We start from the raw sequence: 24,008 nt of genomic DNA on the forward strand, positions 1-24,008 counted from the left end.
GGCTATATGCAAATATACAAAACACATAGGCCTATACAGACAGAGCACACACATGCACAACACACACAGCATACACAACTACACGCACGCACTCACATGTTGTGGAAGGGAGACACATTGAAGTTGAATCGCAAAGGCTATCTCTAGAAGTCTTGGTTTGGGTTGTAGGGATTTTGTAAAGACCCGTCATTTAGTCAATTGATTTTGCGTATTTATTATGTCTGTCATACTGAGTTAGAATAGAGAATCTTTGCTACTACCACTTATAACCACCAGATGTCAATAGAGAACAACACTGCACTGTTTCGCATGATGTAGCCTAGATCTCTCCTGATGAGTTAGCAACCTTTAGGCCTACTGAATATAGAGATAAGCATGCAGAAAATTCATATTGAATATACGTCCAAAGTTGTAGGCTTGTGGCATGTTTTGGCTATGCATGTGCTGAATTATAAATCCGTCAATGATAATATTTTACCATGGCAAACTGAATATTATGCAATAACTATGTAACAAACTTATTTACAATATTCGTCATATGTCGATATGATTATTATTTTCATGATTTGTTTGATTTAGACTGATGCCCACTCGGGCACCAGCTGAATCCAGCCGAGTTTCAGCAACGACTTATGAAAAGGCTCAAATATCCCGGATGTCGTTGTGGGAGGGGGAGGCGGGGCGGCTTGTCGAACTGCGCTTCTCTTCTTCGGGGCAGAGTCTGGTGTGTGTGCGAGTGGGAGATGGACCTCGGGTGCTCTTCCGATTAGCAAATGCTAACAGAGACTCGCTTAGCAAGTGATAAAACAGACTAGGTTGGCCTTAGCCTAAAACAACAACAAATAACTTTACTATCTTTCACATCCGCTCCACACACACCAACACGGGATTGATGGTAATGTATGCAAGGAGACCAGCGAAAGTCGGCGATGGGTAAACATTTTTTTCGTTTATGCTAGCTATATTCCGATTTTTCCTCCTTCTCTTCTCCGCTTTGACAATCCGCCATTTTTGCTGAAACCAAAATAAGTAGCCAGAAACTTAAGGAAGCTAATTCAGCTGTTGCAATTATTTAGCGACTTACTGTAATAACCAATGACTTCAACCCAACTAACCAGTCTGTCTTTTATTTTTCAGGTGCAACGACCGAAGGGATTCACAGCCCTATCAGGTAGCTACAAGCTAGCAAGAAACAAATAAGATTAAAAATGGGTACTCTAGTACAGGCTTTTAGGGCAGTGTAGGCCGCTGTGCGGAAAATTGCAAGAAAAGTGTGTGGTTTCAGTCGTTTTCGGACTAGAAACACGCTGACTTCAACCCTAAGCGTTAAAATGACAATCTGATTTTGACAAGACGAGTTTGATCGTCGAATATAACAATATTAATATATTGCTAACGAGTTTTATTAGCTAGCTAGCTAGATCACATAGCTTGTCTGGTAAACCGAGGCCTGTTTGGCCCTGCAATCGACCAGTCAACGTTTATATTTAATGTTAGCAGCACAATATATGTGCAGTACTATTTAAAATGACTAGTAACGTCGTTTTGAATCGATATCTGAACGATCGCGTACTCAGTTTCCGGCTAAGTAGCACTATGAGCTGTTTTTCTCTTAGCATATCTAGCAGCCTTAGTGCGAAACACCGTAATCAGTGGTGTCAAAGTGTTGGGGCGGACGTCAAAATGTATTTGCGAAAGCAACGCATAAAATTGTATATAATAAAATAAACATTGACAGCCGTGTGCCATTAGGTTTCTAGGAACTATTTCGATCGCTATGTTTAGCCTGCCAGTGACGTACTACAGCCATGTCTTCACCTCAATTTAAGTCACGACTGTTATTTTCTTATGAGCTAAATTGGATTAAAAAGAGTCATGTAAGCTTATATTTCTTAATTACTTGATAAAATGTGCAGTTAGTGGTATTGGGAGTGTCATAATAAAGACCTATTTCACGACTGAATTTCCAATAAGTACATTTCCTTGATTGCAATGTATCCCAAATCGTTAGCTATGTGTGTAATCTATGTCTTTGCAGACTCTTAAATACTCATCAAAGAGTCACCCCGGTAGCGACCACAGACATGACAAGATGCGAGACCCAGCTGATGCTACCCCACCATGCAAAATCCTGCGTCGATCTGACAGCCCAGACAACAAACACACCGACACTTCGAGTCATGGCCGGGCGAAACCGATCCACGCACACCGAGTCAGAGAGAGGGATGGAGGTAAGAATACTTAGCCTAAGTCCCATCATCATCCCGAACTGTTTGGCCTTACTTTGCCTTAATACTGAAGTTTAAAACCCCTGTCATGCTCACGCGTTTACAGTCAAAATGACAGGCCATACGGCTGTCAAAATACATGTACATTTGTGTTGATATTCCCTGGAGATGAGAAACTAGTAGGATTTGGTGCATGGTTTTACCTGCAGTATGCAGGTGAGCTGATGTTGCATTTTGTAGATTTTAGGGAAAAGACAAATAAAATGCTGTGGAAATCATGTCATTGCTTACAGTATTAAGAAGATTGCGTACAGTATTGATAAATAGGCCAGTAGCCTACATGCTGCCATTAGGTTGGCAGTGTGGCCACATTCATTCAATTTCTTTTATTACCGTCAATGGAGCAATTGTCAACAAAAGTGGGCACATCACCGTACCTCCATGCATATATACACCAATTGTAAAAACTGCAGCATTTCAGTGTATCAAGTAAAGCTGTCATTGTCTTCTTAGCATAACATGTTATAATATGTGGTGGAATGTGTCTTAGATGCATTCAGAGGAGACATCACATGATGGTTGACACTGAACAGCACACGTTTAATGAGAACCTTTAGGAGTGGCTGGATGCCTGCCCTATTGCACATAGTCAATGCAATACTAGATACAGAGAATTAATGTGTACAGAACAGCTGACTGACAGACACTTAAAGCACCCATCTGTTGTATCAAGGATGCAACTTGAATAAATAATGATGATTTCCTATGTTTAATATTACATTGCAATATCTGAGTGAACCGTGTTATAAATAAGCACTGTGGTCTTGTTCATTACTAGAAACAGTATGCAGTTTATGTGCAGACACATGTATCAGTTGGGACGCTTGAAGGTGGAATGAAAAACATTTTTTGCTACATTAAATCGACATTTGCTGGGCCTTAGCATTTCATTTACTCATCTTAACTTATCTATAGCATGGCTTCCAGCTGTCATGCAGACACTACATTTTTGTCTTCATCGCAGCCACATCAACATTTACATGTGAAGCATACATTTTCTGATCCTGGCTTATAATTCAGTCAGCATCTACTCATGATCAGGAGTTGTTAAGAGATGCACTGTAATTCATCCCTGGAGAGACGGTGGGGATGAGGCGGGATAGCACACTTGTGGGAACATGAATGAGGACTCTAGAGGGTGATTGCATCCCATTTAGCTACACATGGCAGATTTGGAACTCTTAAGTCGTCTGCTTGATGGGGAGTCTAGAAAACTTCTGGAAAGGGCTCAACCGATGCCCTGCTTCTTCTCAGTGTTTCTGTGGTTATCTTGGCCATGCTACAAAATTTGCAACAGGAAGGCACAGTTTGGCAAGCCAAACTGATAAGTAATTTGCCTTCAAAACTTCATTTGAGTGGATGGGGAAATGGGTTTTCATGAATGCTGGTTGTAAACGATACGACTGATCCATGCATTTAGTTGCATAATAGCTTCCCCCGCTGGCACTGATAAATGTGAGGTGTGAGGGTAATACCTGCTGATGGGACCTTCTTTGGATCTGTGCTGGCATCAGCCTGGGAAATCCCTTGCTGCCTTGCATGATGTGATGGTTCCGATCTGAAGGACCGCATGGAAACCCTAGCTGAAAACTTTGCTCGACTTTGTGATCCCAGCCACAGAGTAGGGAGGGAGAGGAATACATATGAAACAAACGAAAGCTCATACTTAATTCACAGGTTCATCATGATGACACAAGATGAATAGCCAGCTTTAGATATAGTTTAGATCAGTGTTTCTCAACAGGGGTGCCGGGGCACCCTGGGGTGCCGCAGGCCCCTCTCAGGGGTGCCGCGGAAACGTGGCTGATAAATAAATTATGTAATATAATACATATTTGTCTAAATTGTTAATTTAATGTTAGTCAGTGGAATCTTTCATCTGCCATTCATGCACAATAAAGACAATTTAGGTCGCCCCAGTCAGCTGCAACTTCGAACGTAGGCCGTGTGACGTCTGCAAATGTGTTACTTTTCTAAGCTGGTGTGGTATCGGATGCGATGCCATGTTACGGCTTGTTGGTTTGGGGTGCCTTGAAATTTTTCATGAATTGAAAGGGTGCCTCGCCTGAGAAAAGGTTGAGAAACACTGGTTTAGATTGACCTCCACTTTGAGGAAATGAGTACATGGTTCCAAGACTATTGGTGTGTTCCAATACTCATACTCTCCGCCCCCTCTGCTCTTTGTTTGGGTATGCATGCAGGGTGTTCCATTTCTAATCGCGGCGGTAAAGTGTACTGTAATTACCCGGATAACGTCCCCAAAACGGCAATTTTTTGAAGTGTGGAGTTACTGTACACTTTTCGCATTCAACGGCCGCCATGTTTGTTTCGTAGTTAAGTGTCAGATATGTCAATCGGCCGAATCTCTGTGATAACAGCATAGTTTTGATTCCAAAGACAATCGGCATGTGTATTAGAGGCAGGGGTAACTAAGTGTCAGCATAACAAACAGTGCCTTCTGTGATGAATTGTATATTGGCGGTTGGTAAACGCTGATGACGCGCGACCAACCGTCATTTCCGTTAAGTGTATCAGACAGAACGGGAATCGGAATGTACTCGTCTTGTCAATTGTGGAAGGTGGAAAAGGTACTTTACTGCACTTAAACAAGGTACACAGTACAAGTAATGGAACACACCAAATATCTATACTTGTGATTTAGACTGGCAATAGCCAGGCTATGCTGCTGCAGCTGTCAAGTGGTAAAATTGGTCCCTATTTAACATTTCAAAGTAAGAAATCAACAAGTATTTGAACAGGACAGGGTGCCCACGTGAATAGGCTTTATATACATTTGGGCCTTTACACCTTTATCATTTTGAAAGGACAGTGATGGAGACAGGTAATGAGTGGGAAGAGAGAGACGAGGAAGGGTCAGGAAACAACCTTGGGCCAAAAACAAACCTGGGTCCCCAGTGTAATTAAATGGTGTACTAGCCAACTGTGCCATGTCGCCCCTACAAAATTGTTCTTTTCAGGATGAAGTATTGTAAAGCCACTGTTTGTGGCAGGCTTGTCCAGTGAGGCATCTGTCATTGCTCAGGTCCCATGCACTCTCCTAAATGTCGTATGCTAGACTCAACCAAGTCAAGTGAATGATTTTGCAGTTATCAACATTTTCACACAAACCAATAGGTTCATCTCCCGGTGTGAGATGCATCATGGCTTTGTTCAAGTTGGTGTGCAGGCAACTCAGTTAGCAGTCCCAAGAATTTCTGCATTACCTTTGACTGAGCAGTTGCTCTATGGCTGATTTATCTGAAGAAGAGATCGTAAAGAAAAAAAAAACCCACCTCGGTCAGGTCCACACATATCTTAAGGGATCACACACATGCACACCTTCCATGTCTGCACTAAAGGTATGTGCATGTGTGTCCCTCCGCTACTCAAGCTGCTTGGTTAGGGTTAGCTCCTCCTAATATACTGTATGTTGCCATCTGTCCACCTGAGTGCCTTTCCTCCCTTCTCCTGTGATGACTTGGTCAGATTTTGGTCTTTCGCCGCATCAGTCAGACTTCGCTCCTCGCCCACTGCCCACCGCACTCGAGTGGGATGAGATAACCACCTCCTCATCTCAGCCCCGCTCATTACTTATTCACGCCCGCGCCTCATCGTCCTCTTCACCTTATCAATTTCTGCCTCAAACATCTGGGATGCGAGTGCATTAGCGTGACCGGCTGGGAAGGGACAGTTAGTCTGATGATAAGAAAGGGATGGGATGGGGATAGGGAGGGAGGGATCCTTCTTCTCTCCCATGGTGGGTAATGAACGCAGAGTGCCAATCATGACAATGTAATTAAGCATGATTAAATGCACGGATCCATGTGGTTAAACCGGTTCTATATTTAATCCAGGCAAAACCCTCCCCTGTCTAATTTCTTTTGTCTCATCATCTTGCTCTCCTACCTCTGTTTGTTCCCTTCTTGATTCTCTATTACAATCTTTCCTTTCTGACTCCCCCCTCACGTTCCTTCCTTATAGAATGATGTATAGCAAGAACTGCAGATAGTGTGTAGTTTTGGGTGACTGCCACCACAGATAACACAGATGCCATGACGACTGCCTTTTTTTCCTGCACTGAGACAAAATCTTGATGTTGGTGCGGTGAATGTATTCAGCCTGAGTGGAGATGCAGGTTACAGAGTAGAGAAGAGATACAGGTTTTTCAGGCATTTTTCAGGTTAAGGTAGTAAGTTAGAGATGTGGAAAATATTTGAGGGTGGTAGCTGCGAGTTGTCATTCATGCATAGGTGTATGTGGAGGTCTTTTTTTCAAACCTTGATCATGAACATCATGTCTGTGCTGGACATCAGTTTTTCATGTTTTATATTGGACCTGTACAGTCACGTTTTTTGCCTCAAGTATTGTCAATGCCTGAGACAAGCAGTCATGGTATTTTTTTGCAGTCCTTCCATCTCCATTCAACATGTGGCTTTTGGGTAGATTCTGCTTGTGTCTACATCTGAGCCTGTTACAAGTGAGGTCACAGCGTTGTACTTGTTCTGATTGACTTGCCCGCCTTTTGCCAAGGAGTAAAGAACTTATTGCACTTTGAAATTAGTACCTTAGTTCTTTTTCCCCAATGTACTGACATCTGACCCAGAATATTGCAGGGTTTTCAAACCTTTCACACTGCTAGCTACGTGGAGGGTATTGGAGTCTACAAATCTAGAGGAAGTCCTTTGGTTATTTTCATGTACAATGCTGAAGTTCATCAGGGTAGATAGGTAGTTCACAGGGTGTATGCAGGGTTTTGAAAAGTATTAAAAGGTGATCAATTAAAAAGCATACATTTAATGGCCTTAAAAGTAGTAAATTTGCCGAAAAGGTATTATTTTTTGAAAAACTGGGTCTTATTTTTTTTTTAGTTGTACCATTTTGACAAAAAAATATATTGATTCTGTATCTGAGGGCAGTATGAGGTGCAGTCATGGGTACGCAGTTAGGGCGTCAGGTTGCCAGGTTGGTGGAGGGGGAGTAATTAACCAGTGCGCTCCCCCATCCTCCTCCATGACTGAGGTACCCTGAGCATGGTACAGTGCCGCCGCACTGCTTTCTTTCGGGCGTCTTTTTGCAAAAAGCGAACGTGTACTGTAATGTTAAGGAGGTAGAAATTACAAAAGATGTCTTGTTAATACTCGCATAGGAGTGTCGTGATGGTTGTAAAAAATATCTAAAGGTAGTGAAAAAGGGTATTAAATGGTAGTAAATTTGACTTCAAGACTGGTGGTTCAATTTCATCCACCTCATCTACCATCTATCATTCAATAAGGCAGTAATACAGTCCCTCCAGTTTTTCGCGATTCAGCGATCGCGTGGATTCATGCAAATTCAATGATATTCCGCATAATTTCACGATGCCACGTAATTCCTGTAAAGCCGCATTTTTCCCGCAAAATTTTCCCCTTTGTCCCCTTCAACATTCTGTGGAGTTTATTGATTTATATTTTCGTCAAAAAAAAAAAAAATGTGACTACAATACCACCGGAGACGAAAACCAATAGGAAGCATTTTTGTTAATATGTCACTGAAACATTGAAAAATAATTGCCTGCTATTTCGCAAGTCGCGACCCTCATCTCAGCTGCTCCGTCTCTCTCCTCCCCTCCCTCACACATAGGCCTACACGCAGGCGTCGGTGCTGCACACCCGTTACCTTTTTTAAACAGCAGTAGCCTACTTTTCAGTGCAATTCTGGCTGGCAAAAGTATTGTTGTAGCCTAGCGAGCCAGACCCGTACGCGCTAGGGGTGTCTAGATTTCTAGGCTAGTATTGTTGCCCATTTATCCATGACGAAAAAGTGTATGCAGTCATGAAATAGTGGCGGTGCTGTCGCATAGCAAACATCTTACGTTAGGCTACATTTTCCCTGTCGCTTTCATGAGCATGCTACCCGACGGCCGTTGTCTGATCTTTTTTCAATGTTCGCTAATGTTTGTAATTTAAGGGTCTATGTCTATGCGTAGGCACAAGCCTTCTGATAACAATCACTGTAGTGCCGATCGCAAAGGATTCGGAAGTGTGGAGTTTTGCAACTTGTTTCAGTCAAGGACACCGAGATAGGAAGTGAACGGCCCTTCCACGCTTTCACTGTGTTATTGCAATAAAGTCTTGCGAATCCATGCAACCATGCACACAACCATGTCAACGAGAGCGTGTATGCCATCACAAGCAAATAATATGCAACAGCTTGCAATACGAGCACGAGAGAGAGAGAGAGAGAGAGAGAGAGAGAGAGAGAGAGAGAGAGAGAGAGAGAGAGAGAGAGAGAGACGCGTCTTCCTCACAGGTGACATTGTAACGCTTGCATACAACCTGGCTACTGTACCCCGCGACGCTCTTCATTAGCCTACTGGTAGGCTATACCCACAAGTATTTTTTCATAACGCGCAGTCCCGTTTTCCCCCGAAGTCGTTCTAAAATATCGACAGACATTTATGAGTGTCGCGGCCATGATTTTTTTTACACATTGGACGCACTGGCTTATAAGACACTCTGGCAGTTTTTGACAATATTTTATTATTGTCAATATTTTATTATTATATTATAGGAAGTGTGTTTCTGAATCTCTCTCTCTTTTGTCTTAAGCCTGCTTAGACTGATTGTGGTTTTCAGTTACCAAAAAAACCCAGAAAGGGGTGCAAAATCTTTGCAAAAAATTAGAAAATGCCGCAAAATCTTTGCAAAAAATGGGAAAATGCCGCCGCAAAATCAGACATTTTGACCGCAAAAATCACAAAATCCCAGTGCAAAATCCTGGAGGGACTGGTAATAGAATTTAATAACCGCAAAAAGTTGGTCTTTATTTATTTTCGTGTGTCACTAGCATTTAGTTTAAAAAGGTTCAAGAATGAAGCAAAGGATTTTTAAGGGGGGGTCATTTTGGTTATGCTTCACATCGCCTCACCACAGATGGCCAAGGCCTCTGAGCCCTTAGATGAGTGCTACTGAAGCAGATGAGCCATGTGTGAAAGCTGAAGGCCTATGCCTCCAGACGGCCATGACTCACAGAGGGAACCGAGACCTCCCCACTGCCAATGGCAGAAACGTTAAGACACACTGCCGCTATCCACTGCAAGAGCGAGTCTGAGTGGTAATGTCAAGCAGGATAAAGGGAAGATAATTTTGGTGGTGTTTTTACCTAGACAGTATCTGCACGTTTGCCATCCAGCTCTTACCATACCTTTCCCTGCTTCCTCCACCCACCAGGTTGTCACACCAGAAACTTGCCATTCAGAGTCTTAAGAGAAATCTAGAAACGCACAACATGAATTAGTGGTATTGTGCCATGACGTCATTGCAAGGGGAAATCAACCCTCCACAGTGAATGCAATACATTGGCATGCTGTGGTGGTGCACTCTCAACACTGGCGGTTCATTCTGATTGTCCAGTATTCTTCATTGTGAAGGTATTTTTGCAATATATTATTACCAAAGTATAAAAGCAGTGGAAAAATATGCATCTCCCTGAAAGGACCATAATTTGTCCCCACCAGTGTGGTAATTTCAAGACTTTTCTGTGCAGGTAAGAGACATTGCAGGGCAGTCATGGGTGAGCGGTTAGGGCGTCAGACTTGCATCCCAGAGGTTGCCGGTTCGACTCCCGACCCGCCAGGTTGGTGGGGGGAGTGATCAACCAGTGCTCTCCCCCATCCTCCTCCATGACTGAGGTACCCTGAGCATGGTACCGTCCCACCGCACTGCTCCCCATGGGGCGCCACTGAGGGCTGCCCCCTTGCACGGGTGAGGCATAAATGCAATTTCGTTGTGCGCAGTGTTCACTTGTGTGCTGTGTCACAATGACAATGGGAGTTGGAGTTTCCCAATGGGCTTTCACTTTCACTTAAAATCTGAACAGTTCGCCTTCACTGAAACACTGGAATGGTGTGACCACCACTGGGGCTCGTATGAAATGGAAGGATGACTGCAGACCCAAGTGTTCTGATCAGACAGATGAATTGTGAACAGAACCAAGTGTTCTGATCAGACAGATGAATTTTGATTGCGTGTACATGATGACCCCACCTCCCTCAAGAGTGTGGTGTTTTCATGTCCACATCGATGTATTTTTCCAGTTTGTTATTGTATAAGTTGCTGCCTTCACCTGGTAAAACTGCAGTGATACTGCAGTAGGCCTGGGCTGCTGCACTGAAACGACACTTTTAAATATATATAACGTTAAAATTACCCAAAATTAGAGAATATGCATAGATATTCAAATTTCCCACATCACAGCAAATTATTTTAGATTTAAATGTATATTGCACATTTCGATGTTTTCACTGAAAAGCACACTCACCGGTCACTTACTTGTCAATGCTTTATTACTCGCTTAGTCTGATATTTCTGAACACACGTTAACGTGATTATGGGACTAATACAATGGCTTAATGACGGGTAAATGTAGGAAACCAAAAAGTTCTGAATTCTGAACTAGTTTTACAGTGACTACTTTCTGGCAAACAGCATTCACTTTCAGGTAGCCGGTTACTTTTTTTACAACACTGGCGTGTCAATCGTTGCTGACCCCTGGGCTAGAATTCTAATGAGAAGATTTCCATCACATGTACAAACAAAGCAATTGTGTGAATGAAGAAAAATCCTTGTGGTAAGTTAGAGTTAACACGTCAATTTTCTTGGATTTGAAAGTGTATTTGGACAGAAAGTCCAATTTGTAGTTTTTAATCATGTTGGAAGTATTATTGTTGTCTTCCAGAAGAAGATTTGCCCTGCATTTAAAACAGTTGTGGAGCTGGTGTGTTGTTCATGCTACCAACTGTGTTATTAGTCTTGCACTCAAGTAGTCCACTCGTTTTGGAGGGCCACCCAGTTTACATGCAACTCATTGAATCACCATTTTGGCACAGGCTGGAATGCTAAGTGGTCAAGGCTGGCGTTAATGGCAAAGGATGCAACAGAGCACATGGGTCATTTCACATGAAATCAGACACTCTGGGACCCGACCGACACCGATTTTAATCATACATGAATGCAAATCGGGAGCCTGCCTTGAAACCTCCAGGCCACATCTCTTGGCATCTTAAAGTGTTTGAAATCGGCTTTTCAAAGCCACACACTCTTTCCATGATCTTAAAGCAACTTCATAGAGGTCCATCATTGCAATATCCTTGTGTATGGATGGCCTGACTTGGTATGCTCCCTATGAACGCATGCCTCAGATTGATCAAGACAATTTCGATGCAAGATCAGTGTTGGGCTCCTTTAAAAATCCTTTTGCACATTAAATATATGCATTGAGAGGCGATAAATGCGTATAGACACAGATCTTGCCGAGATGGGCAGTGGCTTGCAAATTTGACCAAACTGGCAAGCCATGAAGTGCTTTAAATCTCTCAGTTAATCTGTCTTATCTTTATGCCAGTGAGTTCAGTGTGAGGTTCATCAATGCTCCAGACTGAGGTTACAGATAACAGCTGCGCCAACAGAATTGAACAGTAAGGTACACACCAGCCTGCTTCAGACCATGCACCAAAAGAAGGAAACCATATTTTATTATATTATCCTATTGAAAAGATACAATTTTCTAACTCATAGCCAGTGCATAAATTGCAATGCTTATCAAGGCTGATCAAAATGGTGTTAACTGATTTTTGATAATTTGTTAGTTAGTTGTCAATTTTTTCACCACAGCAAAACCAAGTGACCGCTTCTTAGGGGTCTTACACACCAGGGCGGTAAAGCGTCGCGGAACGGCCGCGTTTTTTACCGGCGTCGGTGAAAATACATTTAAACATATCTGTCCTTACTCACCAACCGGCGGTAGTCGAGCGTCAGCGGCACGGGAGCCGGCTCCGTTCCGCACTGCATTTGGAAAATAGAACTCGAGCGTATTTTTCACGCCGGCGACCGGCGGTGTCTCATTCAAATGAATGACAAAGTAGCATGCTAGCTTTGGCTGTGGGGAGGGTTTTCAACAGGACTGGCCACGCACGCCGACGCTGTCAGTGTGAAAGGTAGAGAAAAACACGCCGGCCGAAACTAAGCAGAAAGACAGCGTTCGTCCCGAGACCGTTCCGTTCCGCCTTGGTATGTTTTGGCCCTTATTGCTATGGCTTAGGCTACCTAATAACTTGTGGACAAACAAGGTTGTCCACTGTGTAGGGTCTACTTTTTTGAAAACCTGTTGGCTGGAGGTACCATGCACACAGGGAGTGTTCCAATATGCAGCCTTGCGTCCTCCACTTATGCTTGTGGCCTTGTACCAGGAAGTAAAATGTCATGATGACATCACTGACAACAGCGTTATATTTCAATATCTCGCAAAAGCTTAATTGTAAAGACATTTTCTCATTTGAAAACTGGATGGTGAATGAAGAATAGTCCCCCAAAAATTGTTTTGGCTAGGCTGACAGTGGGGAAACTTTATTGTTTTCTCCACGGAGGTGGGATCAGAAGGCGGGGTGAGGCCACAGGCACAAGTGGAGGACGCAAGGTAGCATATTAGAACGCAGTCACTGTTGACTCCTGCAACTCCTGCATGCACTTGTGTTCTCACACACATGCACACGAAACTGACAATCAATTTTAAAGTACATTTCTCTCTTTTTAATTTTTTTAAGCGTCTGCTGTTTAAGCGTGTGCTGTTATCCATTCCATGCTTTCTTGCTAGCCCACACTGACATCACACTTTGCTAATCTATTGCTATTGCGCTTTAAAAACATTAACTTCAAATACATTAACTATTTTCTGTCATCAGCAATGCCGTATATTCATATCTAGATGGGACGTGGGGAGCTCTCCTCGCTACCTAACTGCAAATTGACTACTTGTGCATGTCTGACTGGCCTGCTATAGAATTCACCTGATATTGTTTCATTTTTCGGGAGTTGGCTCGTAGCGGCAAAAAGCGTAGTATTTGTTTGTCTCGAACTTGATTTGAACTTAAATACTCCTTAATCAAATAATATCTCATAAGCATAATGCACTGCTGCAACATTGGTAGAAGACATAATGGGCATAAAATATTTTTTAAAACACTCTCGTCAAGGTATACCTTGTACCACTGGTCGTATGCCTGGCTGTGTCACTGACTGATTGTAAAGGGTAGAGAAGAGAAGCAAACCTGAAGACGCAGGGTATAGAGGCCCCCCTGGCTGTTGCCATCATGCTAGTATTTAGGTAGCGTATCTCTGACATCCTTTTGCCCTACTGCTTTGTGTCTGGCTTCAAACCCCATTACCTCCTTACTCTGTGTGACAGCGTCTGATGCACCCACACACACGCACACACACACACAGCTGCCAGTGTCCTAGGGGTCCTCATTGCACTCGTGGTTGCCATAGTAATGGTTCTCTTGTGTCTGTGTTTTTTTGGGTGGGTAATCCCTGCTAGGCAGGTGCAGGGGAGTCTTGGTGGCCCCCTTCATTTCTACCAAACCGCTAACTCACTCACTACTTTGCACCCCACCAAACAACACTCCTCCCAACCTTTCTGTCTCTTACTCTTGCTAATGGCATGCTAGCTTTGTTTGGTTGAAACAGTTTTTTTGTAACGTACCTTGTGCGTCAAAGTACGGGCACAATCCATACACATTTTATTGTGTGCACGCACACACGCACGCACGCACGCACCACTTCCAATTCCCCTGGTCTCAGTCTGACAGGAGTCTCTCCACCCCACAGTGCATGTCCATCTGCTTTAGTCCCTCTTTCCCAGTAGCACACCTGTGGCTCACCTGTCTCCACATTTGCATCAATAGTTTCCTACCAACGTGCATCACTGATTTATTCATTTAAATGATCACAGCCTGACCTATATCAGGAAGTATTACATTGGCTGACTCGCAGGGAAGTGCACCTTCCTTGTTGAACTCAGTCGAATGACTGTCAGTTATCGGTGTTATCGTGGTTCCTTTACCTATTGGATAACCATGTTATGTCAATTGTCAGAGACAGACCTAGGACCTAAAATGAATAAATAGAGGACCTGCCAACCTGTATGCATTTGGCATAGTAGATACACCTTGTGTACAATTCTGTATTCTAAAATGTGTGTTATCGTCTGATCTCACCATTTCACACCTCAGGTTTTCACTGAGTATCATTGTGCCACTGGGAGCTCTGCATGTATGTTTGCAAGCTTGTGATGGGGATGTTGGTCACAGGTGAGATGACTGCTTGTAAGTTAAGTGAAGCTACAGTCTGTTAGAGGAGTAGCTGTGCAGTGGTAACTTTGGTTAGCCTCTGTTCTGGTTCTTTGTGTTGAACGAATGTACTAGTAGTACCATGGCCTTTTCACTTCACCTCTGGTACTCCCTGGTTGGTGGATGAGCATGCTGTGGGTTTCAGAGTAGGCCATGGAAAACTGGACCATTTTAGCGACCACTCATGACTGATTTAATACCAATTATTGCCCAATTAAAATATATTCATGTATATGAAAAATAAATGTGTGGACCTGTTGTAGACCCCGAAGCCGTTTGTATTTAGGATAATGGCTGGCTGGTGAAATTATTGGCTGGCTAGCTGGCTCAGCCAAAACCTTCATGGCTGTAAATGGCTCATGGTCTGCATTTTAGGCTACTGTTAATTAATAAGGTTCCCGCATGCAGTGTAGGCCTAGGCTACTGGTTGCACACAAGCTAGATTTCCACAACACAGGTGGATAATTAGAAAGAAGAAGAAAGGGATTGTAGCCCACTAAAATAAATAGTGTAGGCTATTTATTTCAGCACATCACTGCTTGCTTCAGAATTTTTCACCCTCATACAAAAACTTGTTGAATCCTGTCACTGTCACTGACAAAAAAGATAGTTGTAGCCTAGACTTCATTTTGTGCAGTGTATTCCGGTGAAAAATGTCATCATGCATTGCGTAGGCTATAGATGACACGCAGACGTTTGGTTCAGGGATGGTTTAGGTTTGGGCAAAATTAAGCTGTTCTTGGCAAAAGTAAAGCAGCAGAAACATTGCTTTACTGACAGGTTAGGTTTAGGGATGGATTTGGTTAGGACACAGCAAAGCATAGGCCTATTTGCGTTTAGCAACAGAAATGCACTCTGGCGAAAGAAAATCGCTGACACAGCGCGAAACCTGCGCAAACCTTGTCACTTGTCAAAATTGCATGAAAGCGCTTTACCGTTTCGTCTGAGGAGCACGCGGTAACTTAACTTCAAAATTCGTCGCACCAACACGCAGAATGCATTGGGGTGCTATACATACGCTAAAACATGACGACAGCCTCCGGTATTTGATGCACATAAATGGTTCAGCCGAATCTTAATAGATGGCGGCACATTTTGGCTTACAAAATTATTGGCTGGCGGCGGCTGAAATTCTTTATGGCGGTTTTGGCGGCTTGTGGCGGCGGCTGCGGGGTCTAACCTGTTGCATCTGAAATAACTTTCGTTGATCATTTCCAAAGCTGTGTTGCCCCCCAACAATCACAAGAATGCGTCACTTCCTCTTCTACTCCTATTCCATCCATCCATCCATCCATCCCACACACGTTCAGTGTCAGCACTCTTGTCACCTTTTTCACCCTGACCTGTTTGCATGCCTGTTAAATGTTCACAAATGTTCGGGGCCCCACCTCTGACCCGTTAAAAGCATATAACTCAAAATCAAATAACTAGTCAACAGCCACACACACACACACACACACACACACACACACACACACACACACACACACTAATACGATTTGCACAAAATGCTCTAGCTGTTGACCTTCTCGACTACATCATGCTGTGCTTCAGTTGAAACAAACCATCAGTAGCTGAAATTTTCATTCCAACATGGTGGGGTGAAGTGGGGCAAAATTTGCCATTCATTTTATTGGCCAAGCAAAGTGGGGCGAAGGTAGGCAAACAGGAGTGAGGAAAAAATGGCTTTCAGAATGGAACACTGAATTTCACTTGATGACTGGCCTAAATGTGTCCCTGGCATATCTTTTTTTTCTTTTTCTTCAAGCACGCCTCTGTCTTTGAAGAAGTTCTAGGTGGCATTAGAGAGGAAATGAAAACCGTTATTTAAGCCCTTCATTTACAAGGTAGAAACCTGAAAAGTTCTGCTGGGTTCAGGTGATTGTGGTAAAATATTGCTGAATTGTATGTGCGCTACTGTGCTTCAAGTCATGTTGGCAAGTCATGTTTTTGTGTGGCTGCATTATTAAGATCTAGGTGCTTTTTATGTCTTCACAGGGACCAGCATTTCCCCTCAGGAGAATTCCCACAACCACAGCGTTCTGCACAGCGCCAACTCTCATTCCAACCCCAACAGGACGGCTGACGCAGTAAGTACAGAGACCCCTGTACCTCTCTTACAGTGAAAAACTACCAGCATGGGTGCCAACAAAAGTGTTTTAAAGCTATACTAAGTAGTTTTCATTATTCTCCCTGTAGTGGAAGTGGAAATGGGGAAGCAGATAGTGTAGTGTAGTATATGGCTCTGTCTAAAAAAATAAGTTGTTCATTGTTAATGGAAAGTGTCAAAGCATATTGAGCTGTGCCTTTTACCCTGTTCTAAATCGGTGAATCAATGAAACGATTTTGGAGCATCGTTTCAAGGTTAAGAAACTACTTAATATTGCTTTAATGCACTCTGCTCCTCCAGTATCCTCAATAATGTTGTTTCTGCATCAGTGCCGCTACCCTCCCACTACACTGGTTACTGGCAGCACGCATGATGCTGCGCACATTCACATCCCTCCAGTGCGCATATCTGCAAGGTGCTTCCTGCTGTAACCTGAAACAGAGGACACTTTGGGCTTTGTACTTTCTGAGCAGTTTCAAGTCTTTTCCATGTTCAGCATATATGTGACCCTAATATTTAGATGATGTAAGCATATTAGAAGACCAGCCCTGTGTGCATCTGTGTGTATTAGGCACATGTGCACACACAAGTAAAGATGGTCTCATGGGAGGAAACATGATTGGATGTGTGCCAGTGAGCTCAACAACTAGTGAGTCATTCAACCTTCAAGGTTAATCAGTGGGAAATGGTGAAATGGGGTGGTGGGGGGAGTCGGCATTGAGGTTTTGAGTCATCTTTGAACACAGAATTAGAGTTAGGGTTGATTACCAGACTGTAGGATCAGTATTGTAGGTTAGAGGTCTATCATTAATGTAGGCCTATCCACAGTATGGTCCATGATTGCAAGGGTGGTGCCATTACTGCCACTCTATTTCGGTTGTGCCCAAGGGTCATTTTATTTGGTCTTCAGTGGTATTAGACGGCTATTGATATTCAGCTGAAGCCGGCATTAGATTGCCAGTCTTAGCCAGCCTACTGACCGCTTAGCTTACGGGCAAAAGATGTAACAGCTGGCATACAGCTGACGGCTGCCTTGCTCATCACTCAGTCAATACACACTGTAGCATCTGAAAGGGTTAATTACTGTTGTTTATTTCCCAGATAACATTTAGGTGCAGTTAAATTGTTCTATACGCAGGAAGAATATGCAAGTACACTTGTCTTTCTGTGTTTGTGCCAATGCTAACGTTAGCTTGCGTGACGAGCTAAACATTTTGAGGGATGAAACGTTGATGTGGAGTAACCACTTTGAATTTAATCATTTTGTGGTTTGTAGACCCAGGGCTGATGGTATTCATGCTCAGTGCCTAATTTTAGACTTGACGGTGTAAGCTTATGTTTGCAACTGCATGAATATAATATCATCATTAGGTTTTTTTTTTCCAAAAAGGGTTAAGGCTCCAATCTCAGGATTTACTTCTTCCATCAGGCCTTGTTTTATGTTTTTTGTAATTCCTGGATGTCCTGTGACAGAAAACTTTGTTTGTGGACGTGAATAAGGTGGTAATAAGGTAGAATGTTTCACAGCATTACCTGTACATGTATTTAACACTTAACAATTATCATTTCACAACTGATTAAGAGGTGCCGTCACACTTCTCACGCTGGCAACCAGTGGCATTTCACCAGCCAACAGCATAATGGCCACTGTAAAAGTGAGGTTGGCCAAGGGTTTATTCATACAGCGAGGCTGCAGGTGTTTATCATGGGTGTAACTGAGACATTTACTGTCATCCAGGCTATCTTTACTGTAATGCGAAAGGGTGGATCACAACTGGATAGTCCAGTCAGTGGTGTAGGCACCACAGAGTCAATGCGAGTGTGCGTGAGGATATCAACTGGCATGAATTTACTGTATTGTCAACTGCATAATTGCCTACTGGTGAGAGTCTGTTTTCACGCCCTCAGACTTTTTTTTTTTTTATTTATTTTTTTATTTTTTAAATTGGCTGTCGCCCATGGTACATAGCACTAATCTGCCTACTTGAGACCACCTTAACATGACCAGAAATAAATGATCCCCAGCTGCTTATTGAGTGGCTGCTTTTGTCACCAGCACAGCAGTCTTTAATAGGTTGCCCAGCAACTACTGCTTGGCTGCAAGTCTCCAACTGAGACTCTACCTTGAAAGTCACATGTAGAGTTTGTTTTCCTAAGTATCTTTTCGATTCTGAAACGAATCCTGAGAGAAAGTACCATCTACCGTTCATAACTAAACTGTATCACCTTTAATGTCAGACATTGGGAAAGTCTATATGAAACCATCTGACGAAGTCAACCATGAGCTACAGCAATCTTCTAGTCGTTGGTGTAAGCACTTAACATTAGCATTGTTTACTGAAATGCAATCATGGAAATGGGCTAGACAACCCCAATTAACAGCAAAATCGCATGAGAACGGGAGTGCAGGTGCATTAATGCGGTGAGCATGTGCACGTGAGTGAAAAAGTGTGTTAAAATCACACGCTTAATCTGTCAAATTGATCCAGTGACGTTTTTTATATAATTGAATTTTGCATCAAAAATGCAACAAACAGCAAAGTTGGAAGGCTGATATAGATACAGTGCCCTCCATAATTATTGGCACCCCTGGTTGAGATGTGTTAAAAGCCTTAAAATAAATTCAGTGTTTATTGCAGAAGAATACTGTCACACTGAAAATTGTAGGAAAATGTAGCCTTCAACTCAAATGAATTGTAAGAAAATAAAAAAATCCCTGACTAAAAAATAATTATTTTTCATTAAATCACCTGTTCCACAATTATTGGCACCCTTAACAATTCCCAGGAAATAAATATAATTGAAGCATTTCTGTCATTTCTACAGTAGTTTACAAAGTTTACCAGAGTATGTAGGAACATTTAATTAGTAATCCATCACTTCCTGTTTCCCTGGGGTATAAATATGACGTGACACCGAGGCCATTTCTCTTATCCACTCTTAAACATGGGAAAGACAAAGGAACACAGCATACAAGTGAGGCAGATGTGCGTCGACCTTCACAGGTCAGGCAGAGGCTACAAGAAGATTGCCACTCAACTGCAGCGGCCCATATCCACTGTGAGAGGAATAATTAAGAAGTTCAAAACAACTGGAACAGTGGTAAACAAGCCTGGACGAGGACCCAAGTTTATTTTGCCACCACGCACAGTGAGGAGGATGGTAAGAGAAATCAAAAGATCTCCAAAGCTCACTGTTACAGAATTACAACAAATGGTAGCATCCTGGGGTCACAAAGTCTCCAAATCAACCATCAGGCGCTGTCTACACGCCAACAAGCTGTTTGGGAGGCATGCACGGAGAAAACCTTTCCTCACTCACAATCATAAACGCAAGCGTCTGGAGTTCGCCAAGCGGTATTGGGGCTTCAACTGGGACCGTGTGCTTTGGTCAGATGAGACCAAGATTGAGCTTTTTGGCAACAAACACTCTAAGTGGGTCTGGCGTACCACGAAAGATGCGCATGCTGAAAAGCACCTCATACCCACTGTGAAGTGAAGTATGGGGGTGGGTCAGTGATGCTGTGGGGCTGTTTCGCTTCCAAAGGCCCTGGGAACCTTGTTAGGGTGCATGGCATCATGAATGCTTTGAAATACCAGGACATTTTAAATCAAAATCTGTTGCCCTCTGCCCGAAAGCTGAAGCTGGGTCGTCACTGGGTCTTTCAGCAAGACAATGACCCTAAACATATGGCCAAATCTACACAGAAATGGTTCACCAGACACAAAATCAAGCTCCTCCCATGGCCATCTCAGTCCCCTGACCTCAACCCCATTGAGAACCTGTGGGGTGAGCTGAAGAGGAGAGTACAGAGGAGAGGACCCAGGTCTCTGGATGATTTAGAGAGATTCTGCAAAGAGGAATGGCTGAAGATCCCTCTTTCTGTCTTTTCCCATCTTGTGAAACATTATAGGAGAAGATTAGGTGCTGTTTTGTTGGCAAAAGGGGGTTGTACAAAATATTAACACCAGGGGTGCTAATAATTGTGACACACATTATTTGATGTCAAATAATTATTTCTTTATGTGGGATTTTTTCCCCACTGAATAAATGCACTTGTATTGAAGGCTGGATTTTTCTCTTTTTTTCCATTAAGGTCCCATATTATTTAGGAAAAAAATAAAATAATTGGAAGCTAAAAAACACATCTCAACCAGGGGTGCCAATAATTATGGAGGGCACTGTATGTATAGATCTCTCTCTCTCTCTCTCTCTCTCTCTCTCTCTCTCTCTCTCTCTCTCTCTCTCTCTCTCTCTCTCTCTCTATAGCGGCGTACACACACAAAGCTAGCTTTTCGCTTGCTCGCCTACTCGCCACTCTTTCATGGAACGTTCGCTGAAAGTTCCCGCGGCTTTAACTGCCAATGGACAGCCGAGAAGTACCGAACTCTGCATTCCAATTGGTTACTCGCCTCGCTCGAAGATAAAATATTTTCAACTCAGAATCCGCCCACATCGCATCGCTTGTACAGTACTCGCCTGCGAGTCTCGCTGGGACACATTAACATTCTATTGAGTTCATTCGCTGAGCGAGTAACTAGCAGCGACGTGTGTGTACGGACCTTATCTCTCTCTATCTATCAAGGATGCAAATTATCGATTAATTCATTCATCATTAGTTGATAGCCTTATCGATCGACTTACGATTAATTGATAAGCTGCATTTCCCCCCGAAATCACAATGTTTCTAAAAAAAAAAACCTACTAAATCTAAAAATTAATTAAAATTTGTGATAAGATACCACATTTAATTTAGTTCTATTTCAATTCTTTAATCCAAAGGTGTTTTAAATATTCCCACTATTCACACCCCTCTTCACACACACTCTTCACATGCCCATTTCACCTGGGTCTCTTGTAGGTTGAATTGTCGATTAATTGCGATTAATGTTTTTTTAATCGATTAACGCATTGATCATTAATCATTTGCATCCCGAATATATATATATAAATTGATTAGCACAGAGAATATTCAGTTCTATATTTAACAGTCCACATTTTGTTTAGCCAGACTGATTGTTGTACAAGTTCAGACTGAGGATGTTTTGGGACCATCAGCCCCGGAGGTGCCAAGTTACTCTTTAGCATCACTAAACACTTTGCCATCTCCGCCCCAGAACCAGACAGTGGTGTTCACAGTGTGCCCTGTCGCCCCGCCAAAAGGATACCAATTGGTCCAGAGCCTGTTGCTAGCCTAGAGAAGGGTGGTCAGAGAAGGCTGGAACATATTTGTAAGCTTAGTCATAAAATATTAGGGGTTTCAGTTCTGTCGCTGAAAGACTCATTCTGGTATGTGTATGTGTGTGTCTGGCTCGTGAGCATTTTGTGCACTGGATTGGCACTGATGAGAGGAGCAGTAGTCTGATGTTGGCCGATTAGCGAGTCGCTAAGCAGGAAAGCAACAACAGATCCTCCGCTCTCTGCCTGTGCTACATCACATTACCGACTCTTGCATCACTCCTCACCTCTATGCCCCCCTCCACCCCCATCCCTTCCTAGCCATGTTTCTCTGCCACATGCACATTCTACCCATCCATCCAAACCAGCCCATCTATATTTCTCTCTGCCCTGTTTTTTGATGTGCCTCTCTGACACAAATCCTTTATTTTTCTGTTGTTGAGCACCACTCTTTCCTCCTCCATGTCCTTCCCTCTGTATTGTCCTCTCAAAGAAGCATGGGGTAACCATGGCTGTTGTATATTGAGAAAACTGATAGCTGAATATTGATCCTTGATGAAAATTAAGCCCCGCACATGTCTGTATAAAATAATACATGTTGTATTACTTTTAACAAGGCTTGTGAACAAGGGCTTTTATGAGCTTTTAACCCTGGTCTTTGTGTTTTGTTGCAGCCCTATGAACCTGCAGATGATTGGTCAGAGCACATTAGTTCCTCTGGGAAGAAGTACTACTACAACTGCAGGACGGAGGTGTCACAGTGGGAGAAACCCAAGGAGTGGCTTGAAAGGTAAGCGGTTGTACACATGCACGCATGCACACATGCGCGTGCGCGCACACACACACACACGCACACACACACACACACACACACACACACGCACACACACACACACACACACACACACACTCTGTTCCGATTCTGTACAGTGCATACAATGTGTTTTCCTCTTTTATTGCTTAAATACTAATGTTTTTACGTTAACAGCTGGCACTCCAATTGTCAGACATGCTATCTTTTTAAAAAAAAAATGTTTTTACAAATGTTAAAGGCAAGCAGATGTCTACTTTAGTGTTTGGCATCTAGAATGTCTTCTCTGGGGACTGCCATTGTACCCGTTACGGCCCTTGTGCTCTGTGCCTGGACTGCTTGCTTGCTTACCCGGAGCAGGTTGCATACACTCAGGCCATTCAATTACCACAAAGAGACGATACGCCATCACAGATGACTGTTTAGTTTCTTAGCAGCTTGTGACACTAAACTTGCCAAAGACTCTAGATGACGAGTTCCGATATCCGAGGTTCATTTTGGCACTTTTAATGAACATTGTTGTTAATGAACACCGTTGTTGACACTTGAGTCGACTCGCTGCCTGTTCGGATGCAGAATGGCAGCTCTGTTTGCCTTGCCAGATGTACCTATAAATATTTAACGATCCATTCATCATCCTAGAACTCTTAACCTAGATATAGTGAGTGCATTGCTGGCCTAGTATCTCTTGATATGTTCCTAATTTCTTTTTACTTCTTGGTTAGTGTTTCACAGATGCCACTCATTGTAATGTTCATATTTCTTTAATCTGTTTAATTTGTCTCAATACAGAGAGCAGAGGCAGAAGGAGGCTGCCAAAACAACGGTAGTCAACAACTTCCCCAAAGACAGAGACTACAGACGGGAGGCCATGCAGGCCACGGTTGCCTCCAGCTTCCCCAATAGTGAGTACTGTTGCCTTCTGGGTAATGTAGTTTCTACATTGCTAGTTGGCCTTAAGGTCAGATTAGACTTCTGCAACTGCGCTCGTCAAAAGTCGCTTGGAAGTAGCCACGAACCAACATTGTATTCATGCATCTGCGAGTTCTGCGAGGTCCGAGGTCTCGTCGCGAGACACATTTGAAATTGGGCGATTACTTTTCACTGCATTGTAAGCACTGCGGTCATTATTAAGCAATGTTGCTTTCTAGCCCGGTTAGCTAGGTATTTTCACACAAATTGCAAAGGCAATGCACTGGTATCATTATTTGACATACCCAGTCTGTTTTCACGAGCAGAAAATGCAAGCACGTAAAGACAGTTGATTCTGCCGATGTGTGTTTACATTCGGTGGAGGAAGCTACGGTAGTAAAACCACAGGCATTGTGCCACACGTGTTCAACTGATGCATTGTTTGTTACTTAGCTTGTAGCTTCTTGTATTTACACACATTTACGCACAAAGCATTAATATAGTTTTAAACAGAATACAGCTCTGCTGTCGCAAACTACTGGCATT

General features: G+C 43.0%; 1 protein-coding gene across 1 annotated transcript in view; it reads left to right on the plus strand.

Moving 5' to 3' along the window:
* Positions 1-694: 694 nt before the first annotated feature.
* Positions 695-24,008, plus strand: part of waca (WW domain containing adaptor with coiled-coil a) — a 45,839-nt gene continuing 22,525 nt past the window's right edge. The window contains exons 1-6 of the mRNA XM_063206906.1: positions 695-933; positions 1,138-1,171; positions 2,039-2,231; positions 16,450-16,541; positions 22,414-22,529; positions 23,343-23,455. Coding sequence (XP_063062976.1) covers positions 893-933; positions 1,138-1,171; positions 2,039-2,231; positions 16,450-16,541; positions 22,414-22,529; positions 23,343-23,455 — 589 coding nt within the window. The 5' untranslated portion in view covers positions 695-892. The remainder of the gene's footprint in view (positions 934-1,137; positions 1,172-2,038; positions 2,232-16,449; positions 16,542-22,413; positions 22,530-23,342; positions 23,456-24,008) is intronic.

The sequence above is a fragment of the Engraulis encrasicolus genome, chromosome 9 (genome assembly GCF_034702125.1).
Source record: "Engraulis encrasicolus isolate BLACKSEA-1 chromosome 9, IST_EnEncr_1.0, whole genome shotgun sequence".
NCBI classification, from domain to species: domain Eukaryota; kingdom Metazoa; phylum Chordata; class Actinopteri; order Clupeiformes; family Engraulidae; genus Engraulis; species Engraulis encrasicolus.